Here is a 12643-nt window from a genome sequence, read left to right as displayed (position 1 = left end):
TGCATATGCCCTGATTTCCTCAGCCCTCTTCTGGACCACTTGGTTCAGTTCATAACACTGCAGTGAACATCCCATATGTGCATCTTCATGTTCATTTCTGAATATTTTCTGAGGATACGTTTTTTTTAAAAAAATTTTTTTAAATATATTTTATTGATTTTTTACAGAGAGGAAAGGAGAGAGATAGAGAGTTAGAAACATCGATGAGAGAGATACATCGATCAGCTGCCTTCTGCACATCTCCTACTAGGGATGTGCCCGCAACCCAGGTACATGCCCTCGACCGGAATTGAACCTGGGACCTTTCAGTCTGCAGGCCGACGCTCTATCCACTGAGCCACACCGGTTTCGGCTGAGGATACGTCTTTAAGTACAACCACAGAATACAGGACCCACATTTCTATTTTCATGTCTCATTTTTAAGTGATTGGGAAGTGCCCTTTGGGATGGATGAGTCAATGCCATGGGCATCACCTAGACTGGGACAGCCCTGCAGGTGAGACACTGTTGAGTTAACAGGTGATGTCCTCCATCACGGGCTCCTCACCACTTAGGGCTGAGGAGGCAAACCTATGACACGCGTGTCAGAGGTGACATGCGAACTCATTTTTTTGGTTGATTTTTCTTTGTTAAATGGCATTTAAATATATAAAATAAATATCAAAAATATAAGTCTTTGTTTTACTATGGTTACAAATATCAAAAAATTTCTTTATTATTATTTTTTTATTGTTTTATTGCTTAAAGTATTACAAAGGGTATTACATATGTGTCCAAAAAATTTCTATATGTGACACGGCACCAGAGTTAAGTTAGGGTTTTTCAAAATGCTGACACGCCGAGCTCAGAAGGTTCGCCATCACTGAGGTCGGGTATGACACACACGTGGGATCAGCCAAGTCGGTTTGGATCACTGCTTCAGGCCTTTTATTTTCCCTTGGAGTTGTTGCTGTGACTGCCCTCAGTGCATTTACAGCCTTAACCTATGCCCCAGGCGGGGGTATGGGGGGGGGGGCAGTCAGCCCTGTTTTCCATCTCAAACTGACTTCCCCCTCCCCCAGCCTAGGGAAGCTCCTAGTGCCCCAGGGGAATGAGGCAGAGATGGGAGGTGTCTTTTCGGTTTAATCCCCCTCTACCCATGCAAATAGTGATGAGTTTTCTCGAAGTGAGAAAAGAAAACCTGTTAAAGCTGCCCTGGTTTGCTTTTCGCTGGATTTCTTTCTGAAACTGGCGTGTCTCGCATGTTTATCAGACTTATTGCTGTCTCTGGTCAAGCCCAGCTGTTTTCTGAAAATATGTGAGGTTTCTCTATAGTAACAGAAATCCAGGGTATAAAACTAGATGTGAACCCGCCTCTGAACCTTGTGTGGAGGGCAGCGTGCAGAGAAGTCCTAGGGCACTCTCCGGCTTTTTCTTTCTGTTTTTGTTAATCCTCACCCAAGGATATTCTTTCAGTTGATTTTTAGAGAGAGTGGAAGGGAAGGGGAGAGACAGAAAGAGAGAAACATGGATATGAGACACATCAATTGGTTGCACGAGCCCTAACTGGGGCTGAGGTTGGAGCCTGCAACTCAGGTACATGCCCTTGACCAGAATTGAACCTGTGACCCTTCACTCCTCAAGCCGATGCTCTAAACCAGCGGTTCTCAACAGGGGTCGAGACCCCTTTGTTGGTCGAACGACCCTTTCACAGGGGTCACCTAAGGCCATCCTGCATATCAGATATTTACATTATGATTCATAACAGTAGCAACATTACAGTTATGAAGTAGCAACGAAAATAATTTTATGGTTGGGTCACAACATGAGGAACTGTATTTAAAGGCCAGAAGGTTGAGAACCACTGCTCTAAGCACTGAACCAAACCAGCTCAGACTACTCTCTGGGTTTTAATAAATAGCCTCTTTCATCTAGAAACAGTATGGGCAAGTGTATTTGGAACTGAACTTTGTTAAAGGTCCTGAAGCCTTTGTTAAAGGTCCTTCTGTTTGCACAGAACCTGAGCGCAGTCAGCCAGAGCTGAGAGGCCTCTGCATGAAGCCCCTCTGGGCAGAGACTATCTTACCAGGAGCCCCTGGCTGCTGGAGAAGCCAGCCAAGGAGGATGGAAGGCACAGGCCATTTCACGTACTGAGGGTGTCAGTATGTGAAGCATAGCTCCGCTCAGCCATTTTTATTGTGGAGTTTATTTTGTTAGGTAATTATAAAGTACCAGGGGCCTGATGCATGAAATTTGTGCAAGAATAGGCCTTCCTTCCCCCTGCTGCCGGCACCGGCTTCCCTCTGGCACCCGGGACCCGAGCTTCCCTCCGTCCTGGGCTTCGTCCGGAATGATGTCCAGTCGAATTAGCATATTCCCCTTATCTTGATTTTACCTTTATTTACTTTTTCTTGCCTTTGTTTATTAGTATTTTTCTTTACTTTTTATTGATTTTCTAGAGGCCTGATGCATGAAATTTGTGCAAGAATAGGCCTTCCTTCCCCCTGCTGCCGGCACCGGCTTCCCTCTGGCACCCGGGACCGGAGCTTCCCTCCGTCCTGGGCTTCGTCCGGAATGATGTCCAGTCTAATTAGCATATTCCCCTTTTATTATTATACATTGTGTAGAATCTGTTTTTTAAATTAAGAACAGAGAACAAAACTGTTCCGTACATGCATATAACAAACGATGGCACATTCCTTTCCCTGGGTAGCAAGTTAACGACAGAGAGAGAAAAGTGTGGCTTTGTCAGGAGGAACGTGCTGAGCACAGAAGAAACAGATCCCTCCAAGCAGCACTGTGTGGGCAGCGTGTGGAAGACCGCAGAGAGAACTCTGAGGGAGGCAGTGCCAGCCTTGGGACAGCCTGGGCACCTCCTGCTGGGCAGAGCCACCTGCTGCGTGATTCCTGACCTTCCTAGATTTTCAGGGCCTGTCGGAAGGGGGGATGAGATGTACAGCTTTTATTCTATAATGTTACTGGATGGCCCATTGGAAGGCATTGTGCCAGCCCCTGGCATTCAGAGCACCCTTGGGGTTTCCTGTGCCTGCCCCACCCTTCAGGAAAAACTCAGCTAGTCCACGCCTCAGCTCCCTATCCCGGGTGCTGCTCTGACCCTGAGCCACAGTTGAAGCTGAGAGGGGAGCAGAATCCAGAAGGTGCTTGCGAGGGCGGAACAGAGACCCTTCTTAGCTCCAGAGGCTATAATGGGAGGAGTGACTCCTGAAGGAGCTGTAAAATTGGGGCTTTCAAACCAGGGCAAATGGTTATTAACCTTAATAGGCGGCACTGCACTGGGAAGGACCCATTTTCAATTACACTGGTAGTAAGGCGTCTGGGGCAGCCGGTGGGCTCCTGACCTCTTGAACTGAGCTAAGCTTGGGTTATAACTGCCATCAGTGCAGAAGCAATTGGAAAGCTCACTCACGGGACTGCCGCCGCGGGGAAGTGTCCTACAGCGGAACGCGAGCCGAGTCAGACAGGCTCTTGGAGGCAGGCGCTTTGGTCTGACTAGGACCTTTCCCAGGTCTCTTCTCTCTGACCCCAGAGAATTCTAGTTGTAAGTCAGCTGATCACAGCCCCTTCCATCAAGTTCTCACTTCTTGCTGACCATTTTGGTCATTTTTTAGTAGTTATGTTTTGGGGGAGAGGGAAGAATTACATTTCAGCTAAAAACAAAAAAACAAAACAGTCTTCAGACATGGGAACTTTATTTAAGACCTTGTTCATCACCAAGTTCCTAAATGTTCACCGCTGAGGAAGCGTTTGAGAGCAGAATCAAGCCCTGAGTCTGTGCGGGGATGCTTGGAGTCCTCTGACCTCGCCTGCTGATGGAGAGGACATTTGCTTAGTGGCCCTTGGTTACTTATCCCTCTTAGCTAGTCTTTTTTCCCAGGCTCGGATTTTTAAAAACCATTATTCAGAATTTACCTTAACTATGTGGGAGTTCAGAATGAGCCCCCCCAAGATATGCCTCATTGATTGGTACATGGATTATTTTGAGCTAAAGGCAGCTCAGACCCTGTGGGCTCAAGAAAAACTTCTGCCCCTCTCCCCCTTAACTAAAGGACTTTAATTTCCTAATTGCCCATAAGAAGGGATTTTCAGAGATAGTGTTTCTTGACCTGCCTATATGACAGGGCCGACTTCTAATTACTGACCCTCTGCTCTTCCTGTCCTGCGGTGACCTTCCCCTCCTCTGAAGCCCCCGGCTGCCTTACCTCATCCCTAGCTCAGACTGTCCTCTGTACCTATTTCCCCTTTCTCTCTTTGAACCTCTTCTATATGTGGGGTCTCTGACTTTCTCATGCATGTGGGGCTCCCATGCACATGAAATTAAATTTGATTTTCCCTTCTCAGTCTCCCTGTTAGTTGGATTATCAGTCTAGCCAAAAGAGCCAGAGGAGGGGAAGGGGAATTTTTCCTCTTCCCCACAAGTGCATTGGACTCTATGTGCTTCTCCTCAGTTTTGCCTAGTTTAGTTCATTGTTTTCAAATCTTGTGTATTTTTGAAACCCGTAAACTAATGAGATTAAATGTTGGCTGTTTAAATTCCAAAGGTAGTGTATTGTGAGAGTCAGTGTTTCCTACTTAGGATGTCACCTTTGAAGGAAAGTTAGGCCAACTTGGTCCGGTTGGGCATTTTAAATCTTCTTGGGGTGAGTTAGGACGGGGTCAGGCACAATAACATGTGGTGCTCTCTCTTCCTCTTCCAGACCTGCCCCAGGGAAGCCAAGTTGATGTTTGTCGATGCAGCAGTGCCACCCCGCGTGGTGATGACCTTCCAGCGCCTGGTATGTGCACTGGCCTCCCGCCAGCTGGCTCCCATAAGACATGGAGGAAGCCGCCCTCTGCACGTAGCCCTTGCAGCTCGCTCTGACAAGAGCGCCCCAGTGTTCACCCGCGCCCTGGCCTTTGGAGACAGAGTTGCCCTCGTTGACCAGCATGGCGTCCACACGTACAAGGACCTTTACTGCCGCAGCCTCCGCCTGTCCCAGGAGATCTGCCAGCTCCTTGAGTGTGCCGGCCAGGACCTGCAGGAGGAGAGGATCTCTTTTATGTGCTCCAATGACGTCTCCTACGTGGTTGCACAGTGGGCCTCATGGATGAGCGGCGGCATCGCCGTCCCTCTCTTCAGGAAGCACCCCCCGGCCGACCTGGAGTACTTCATCCAGGACTCCCGGAGCTCTGTGGTCCTCGCTGGCCAGGAGTACGTGGAGCTCCTGAGTCCAGTGGTCAGGAAGCTAGGGGTCCCACTCCTGCCTCTCCCACCTGCAGTCTACAATGGGGCAGCTGAGGAGCACGGGGTGGGGGAGTTGCCGGAACGAGACTGGAGAGACCGGGGTGCCATGATCATCTATACCAGCGGGACCACAGGGAGGCCCAAGGGTGTCCTGAGCACCCATCACAACATCAGGGCTGTGGTGAGTGCTTGTGTGGGCCACCACTATTGGGAGGGGTCAGGCCATTGTAGACACGGTTATGGCATGGCTGGTGGGGTTGGTGTGGTGTTCATGTACTTTTCTGTAGGGCATTCATAGCTGTCACCATCCTACCACCATTTCTTGTGTGTTATTTTTGTGTTCTGCAGCCTTAGTTACTTACCATCTTTGCAAAACTCCCCAGCCATGTTACTTATCTGTAATTTATACCTTTCTTCCTTCCAAAAAACTCTTCAATGCACAATAAAGACAATTATACAGTAGAAGAAATAAAATGAAACAGAAGCTCAAACCACAGGAGGAAGGAGGTCAATGCCATTGAGTTTAGGCTAACTCAGTCCCCTAAGTCAGTGGTAAGCTGGATCCAGGCTGGCTGCAAGGGAGCACGACTGATGTTACCTGTGCCTCCTAGAAGAGTGTCCTCATCTGCAGAGCCGTCTCTTGACTTGTATTTCTAAGGGGAGTGATGATCTCACATGCGTTTGCACATAAAGGTCATGAGTTATGCAGGACAGTGTGCTCAGTGGTGACTTCAGGAGATTCAGATAGACGAGTCTCACTGCTTCTCAGTAAAAGCTGCAGATGTGCCTGGAACACCCAGCTCTGGGTTCCTTCGCGGCCGAGCTGAGGATGGTGCTGGAAGTGCCAGGGAGCTCAGACAGCCATCAGAAGTTGGGCAGCTGGATACAACACTGGCCTCTGGTGAGGCCCCAAGTCCCAGGGCCTGTCAGAGCTGAAATTGCACCTCTGACTGCCCCAGAGGTGGGGGGGTGGGAGCCACCAAGAGTGCAGCTCTGAGCACCTGGGAGGAAGTCACCAGAAATGTTTGCAGAGGCCTTGGGGCACCAAATCAGAGACCCTTTCATAATGACTAAAGCCCCTGACTGTGTGACTGTTCAACACGGGTAACCAAGTAAACCACAGACCCTCAGTCAGACCCTCATCATTTCGTTATCATCTCCGGTCGATGCCATTAAGGATGCAGTGACAAAGAAGGAGCTTTTTATCCCCACTCCTCTCAGCTGGGGAAGCCCCCTCTGCGTTCCTCCACCTGCATAGTGGCTTCCCTCTTGTCTGAGGCTGTGCTGTTGTCTTGCAGGTGACGGGGCTGGTCAGCAAGTGGGCGTGGACTAAAGATGATGTGATCCTTCATGTCCTCCCCCTGCATCATGTCCATGGCGTGGTCAACAAGCTGCTCTGTCCACTCTGGGTGGGAGCCACCTGTGTGATGCTCCCAGAGTTCAATGCCCAAGTGGTAAGTGGGGGACAAGCTCTCAGCATGGCCAAATTGGGCACCTGAGGACCAGGCACCTTCCTCTGGTGTAAACTTTGCCAGCAGTTCAAGTTTTCTGTTGCTACCATAACAAATGATTCCAGTGTGGGGGTTTATAACAGCCAAGTTTATCATCTTGCCATCTGGAAGTCTTATGGAGCTAAAATCAAGGGGTCAGCAGGGTTGATTCCATCTGGAGGTTCCAGGGGAGAAACTCTTCTCGCCTCTTCCAGTTTCTAGAGGCACCACAGTCCTTGCCTTGTGAGTGTGTCACTTCAGTCTCTGCTTCTGTGGTCACCTCTCCCTCTCTTTTAAGGACCCTCTGATCACAGTGGGCCCACCCAGCTACCAGGGCCACCTCCTCATCTCAAGATCCTTAGCTTAATCACATCTGCAAAGTCCCTTCTGCAACATGAGGTACCACATCCCTGGAGATGAGGACATTTGGAGCCATTCTTGAACCAATTTCACGGGCTTTCAGCAGTTCTGCAGCAGATGGTTCAGCTGGGGCTCTTTATTAGTTTCCTTGATTGTCCCCTCTTCCACACATTGTTCCTTCCGAACATGCTGTGAGGTCACGGGAGGGGACGTGTGGTTGTGGCCGTGTGGAGAAGGAAGTGGGAGCGGAGCCCTCACTACTGAGCAGAGCGTAGCCATGAAGGACACTGCTTTGAAGGGGAAAGGACTGGGATCTGACCTGCCGCTTGACACTTGTGACCTGTGTGCAGCTCCCCTGGAGCCTTTCGGACCCTGTCCTGAGAGCCCGGGCACAGCTCTGGGGTGGAGGCTGGCAGACAGGGCTCTGGGACTCCCTCCCCTCCTTCAGCCGTTGAGCTTGTCTTCATCTTTTTGTGTTTTATTTTTCAGCTGCAGGTCTTAATGGTTTACATGGTTTTACAGAAAGTCTGCAGCTTAAATATGCTGAGGCACTGTTTCCCTTCAAGCATAAAGACCTACCTGGGGCCTCTTAGCTCAGGGGTCAGGCCACTTCCTCCACCCCCCTTTCATTGTGGGCCTCCGACTGAGGGCCCTGCCAATCTCTGATTCTCAGCACTGCTCCCTCCAGTCCAGGGATCGCTGCACTGAAGGGAAGCATGGGGGTGAGGAGCAGGCATCATCTGAGGCTGTTGTCTGCTTAGTAGGATTGACTGGTAAGGGCAGGTGGGGATGGCAAGAGGCGATGTGAGAAAAAGCTCACCTCAGGCAGGGGAAGCTTCACCTGACTGGGAGGCTTTTGCACAAGGGTGCGCCAGTACTTTGGGCTCTCCAAGACCCCCTAATTCTCCGTCCACTGGGAGAACCTCCCCCGGACCAAGGGCGATGGGGAAGCCTCCTCCTTGTGTAAGTTACTGTGTGCTGCTCCCTCAGCACAGCCCGCTCTACTCCTGTTTCTCAGGAGCCAGAGCTGTGCTGTGGGTTCCGTCTGTCCACACTCCAGCGCTGGTGATTTTAGGGGCAAAGGAGGGAGGGCTGAGTCTCCAGAATCCCTGTAAGCATAGGGAGAGCAGGTCCACCCTGGCTCGGAGCCCCAGAAAGCCCGGATCAGGGACCTAGCAGCCTGGCCTGTCAGTGACGGACTTCTCAAGTGGACATTGCCCAAGTCCTCATTTCCTAGTTCTGCTTCGGGAGTGACATGAGTGCCCATTCGGCCTGGCAAAGATGTGTTGGGCTGGCACAGCAGTGGAAAAAACAAAAATCGAGGAGGCCATTTCTTCCCCAAACACAGAGACCCAGGAATGAGAAGGAAAAAAGCAGAAGGAGGCATGGCTGGCCTTCCTCCTGGCTGTGCAGGCCTTGTCCCCTTCTCTCCTGTCCCATCCCCATCATTTTGCTCCAGCTGCACTGGCTGCCCTGCTGTCCATACACTCCACCCACCCACCTCAGTCAGCACTCTGCCTACCCTCGGTTCTCTCACCTCTCTGTAAGTCTGCCCATATGTCACTCAGCAAGGCCCCGGCCACTCTAATCATTACTGCAACCATCCTCCCCCTGCCCCCCCATCCTGGCCCTGCCTCTGCAATTTATCATGGCACTTACCACCTGGAAGCCCATAGAATCATCTCTCTCCTCGAAGGTCCACCCCAAGAGCACAGGTTTGCCTTTAGTTCACGGTGTGTCCCCAGGGACTACATCGGAGGGTCAGAGTGTTAGTGAACAGATGGGTGAATGGATGGTTATCAACATGATACATGGACTCCTGGGCTTCTCACTTCCCTACTGGTTGCGTGGACCATGAGGACATGCTGCTGGGCGGCAGGTTCATACCCCTCTGCAAACTGCCTTGCTTTATTTCAGTATCATGACTGGCTGGATTTGTCCATCAGGTGTATGGGGAGAAAGTCCCTTAAATCACTTAACGGAGAGGTTATTTGTTTGATGAAATTTTACTGTATCAACTCCTCTGAAATTAGCATAAATAGATTCCATGTAACACGATCGTCTACTTAAAATCCATTACCAGAGCCCCTTAAAGCAAGAAACTTCTCTGCAAAGCTCTGGGTTGTGCACATGCTTAAAGGTCAGGACAGTAGGACTCGGCCTCTTGTGCTCATGGCCTACGGCCATGGATAGTGTGATGCGTGGATGTGCCCATCAGTGTCCTTGGCTGTGGGAGATTTCACATGGAAACATGGCAAAGAGCCTCATCCTGGGCGTGCGGGCGGCCCCGCTGGCCGTCCTTGGTGTTCCACCCTCTGAAGAGGCCTGTAGTTTAAAGTTTGATGGAATTGATTTTGTTGAATACATACCTGTGTAGCTTAGATGTTTGAAAATGAGAATACATTTTGGGCAAGTAAGCACTCAACGGGAAAAAACATACAGGGTTTTCATATCTGCTCCCAGAGCTCCAGGTTTGGTGTGTTCTTTGGCTTCTTGGGCACTCTCCCATCTCTCCACAGGGCCCCACTAGGGCCTGGAAGCGATGGGTGCCTTAACCACCGAGTAGCGAGGGCCATTGTCTGTGATTAGGCTGCTCCTTTCTCCTGTTGAGGTGCTGGGATGAGAGGCCACCAGGGGGGCTCACAAGAAGGGTCAAATCTCAGACCTTTGTGGTTCTTTGCCCTAACTTGGAATTTCTCAAAACTGTGCAGCAGAGCTAAATATCGAAACAAGTTTGATAAAAGATTGCAACCCTGAGTTTCAGAATTTTGTGAATTTAGATATATTAGTAAAATCCTTTTACTAAATATTGGGGTTTTGTTTAAGCTTGTATTTAAGCAGTGGTGTGGGGTGACCAGAAATCTAGAGTGGTGTTTTAAGTCATAGACCCCAGGATCCTCAGGTCATCCTGCTAACAGTGGGGTGGCAGGCTGTCGCGTCCTGCGAGCCTGACTAATGAGGTGACAGTGACTCGGAGGACAGGCGGAAAGATGGATGGGCGAACTGCCTGATGTCACCCCTGAAGAACAAAGTCTGGCTGTTGATGAGCTGTCCGGAGTCTCAATCGATTTCTTGTCTCAGATGACTTGGCTCTGGCCGACTTCCTCAGGATCCAGCAGCAGGAGCACTAAATCAGGGACCTTGGTGCTGGCGCTCCCTCCTCTGTTGACCTGCTGGGTACCTGCTCAAGGGCAGGGGCTGTGCCGCGCTGGAGGCTGGGGAAGCCACCAGTGCATTCTGTTGAGGCCAGCCCCCCTGCCCAGGACACCATTTCCTGTGGTTAAACATGTTGACCTGTGGCCCCAGACAAAGTTCATTCTGGGCTCTGAGAAACTGGATCTTGTTGAAAGGGGGTCAGGCAGTGTGTATATTAAGGTGCAGGGTGAGTTTGGGGTAGAGAAGCAAAGAACATTATGCTACACTGGCCCCACAGACCCAGTCATAGTGTGGGGGTACTGCTGGGCAGGAGTGCTCACACCTCATAACTGCTCCATAGTGTGGGGTCAGTGGGACAGGAGATGCTCACACCCCAGATCTGCCCCACAGTGTGGGGTCACTGCAGCAGGAGGTGCTCACACCTCAGGTCTGCTCCACAGTGTGGGGTCACTAGGACGGGGTGCTCACACCTCAGGTCTGCTCCACAGTGTGGGAGTCACTAGGGCAGGAGGTGCTTAACACCTCAGATCTGCTCCACAATGTGCGGGTCACTAGGACAGGGGGTGCTCATAGGTCTTAGGAGCCAGACGGGCAGCTATTTTCCCATCTCCAGTCTTTCATTATGGAGTGTCCTTGTTGCCAGATTTTAGCCAGAGCAACTTAAAAACAGAACAAGAACCCCTTTCTGTGTGTGGTATAGAGTTACCAAAAATTGGGTGATGGCTTCATCTGTGGGGGTCGTTGCTTTAAGCTGGTTAAATGTTGCAGTTTCTCAGCTGCAGTCAATCCCGTTGTTGCTTTTGCTCAGCATGGCAGCACTGCCGGTTGGGATCTGACCCCAGGTTTCCAATCCTGCCTGCATAGCAGGGTTACCTTGGGGAGATGGTGAGTAAAAGAGGGCCCTGGAGCCCTCACATTTGATGCCTGGCAGTACCTGGACTACCTGCAGCCTGATTTGGGAACTGCTCTTTGGCCTTCCTATGACAGCTCGCATCTGAGCAGGTAGAAGTGTTTTCACGAGTGAAATGCAGGGTCTAGAGAGGGATCCCCCAGAGCTATGGTTTTTAAGTTATGAATGTGTCAAAACAACATGGAGAAGGAATGTTGCGTCAGTACAGCAGCTGCCCTCTTTACTGATTTGAGTAAATCTAAAAATGTCGAGGCCTTTCCAGTGGTGCAGTTCTCAGGTGGATGTCTCTGTGCCAGGGTCAGAAGTCTGCATTGAGACCATGGGACCAGTTGACACCCTTCATTTGGCCGACTGTGCTCCATCCTTCCTTTCATCTCCCGTGGGAAGCCTGGGTGGGACCATGTGTGTGGCCGTGGAGGAGGCCTGGCCAGGACCACTGATCCCCAGAGTGGATGAACGGCTCATGAGGCCTGTCCTCTCTCCTCTCGTGCCAAGCATGTGCCTCACCTGGGATGTGTGCAGTTTGATTATCTGCTGTTTTGTGCCCTCCTGTCCAGGTGAGCCCGTGGTAAGTGGAGTAAGAACCAGGCTGAGGTGAAGGTGTTGTCAGGACTTGCTGGTGGTGGAGCCTATGTACAGGTCAGCCACACTAAGCACAGCCTTTTTGGTTCACCTCCAAAAGCACAATGCGTGAGAAGGAAATGGGGCCCCCGCAGCTGCTCCTCCTCAGCCAGCCCAGCATATCGACACTCTCTGGAAGCCTGAGTGGAGTCTAGTGTGTCCACTTTGCCACGCTCCTCCCAGACCCCACACCTTCCCTGGTGGCAGGTGGCAGCCAACCTGCATTTCTTTATAAGCCAGTGGGAAGTAGGAGGCCATACAGAGTTTCCAGCAACTCTGCATTTCAGAGCTTGGAAGGGACTTAATTAGTCCCAATTAATATCATGTTGTGAGAAGACAGAAGCTGAACGGCTTGGTCAGGGTCATAGCTGCTCCTGGGCCAGTGAGGGTAGCCTGTCCATGGTTTTGTCCCTGTGGATTTGCTAAGATCTGAATTCTCAGTGCTTTGTTCTCACTGCTGGACCACTGCTTAGTGTGCAGTGATTCTGAGCCATTAGGTTTTATTTGCTCTCTATTCAGCATAGGAAGAAGTGCAATTATAGGAAAGGGCTCTTCATGACCACTTTTTTTTTTTTAATCTCCACTTCTCATTTCTATACACATTGATTTCCTACCTAGTCAACAATAGAGAAATGGGAGTGGTTTAACATAAATGAACTCCTTCAGTTGTACCAAAGGTGGATTGCTTTAACATAAATTGTTAATTGCCGGGAGCCGGTCCATCCTTGCTGTTTCAAGGGACCTGGCATATATGGCATACTGTTCTTAATATGTTTGCTCACCTTCTTGTGTTTTAACCAAGGTCACCTCTCTGAGAAAGGTTGTTTCCCCAGGGAGGGATTTTCCCCTGAAGTTAGGGAGGGAATAAAACCTCTTAACTGCCAG

The 12643-nt window shown here is 50.4% G+C and overlaps 1 protein-coding gene across 1 annotated transcript in view; it reads left to right on the top strand.

Moving 5' to 3' along the window:
• The window catches only part of ACSF3 (acyl-CoA synthetase family member 3), a 76505-nt gene that overhangs the window by 3427 nt on the left and 60435 nt on the right, over positions 1-12643 (top strand). The window contains exons 2-3 of the mRNA XM_006762183.2: positions 4695-5402; positions 6520-6675. Of these exons, the coding sequence (XP_006762246.1) occupies positions 4719-5402; positions 6520-6675 (840 nt within the window). The 5' untranslated portion in view covers positions 4695-4718. The remainder of the gene's footprint in view (positions 1-4694; positions 5403-6519; positions 6676-12643) is intronic.

Source organism: Myotis davidii, unplaced genomic scaffold, assembly GCF_000327345.1.
Source record: "Myotis davidii unplaced genomic scaffold, ASM32734v1 scaffold77, whole genome shotgun sequence".
Taxonomy (NCBI): Eukaryota; Metazoa; Chordata; class Mammalia; order Chiroptera; family Vespertilionidae; genus Myotis; species Myotis davidii.
This window is presented reverse-complemented; position numbering and strand designations above follow the sequence as displayed.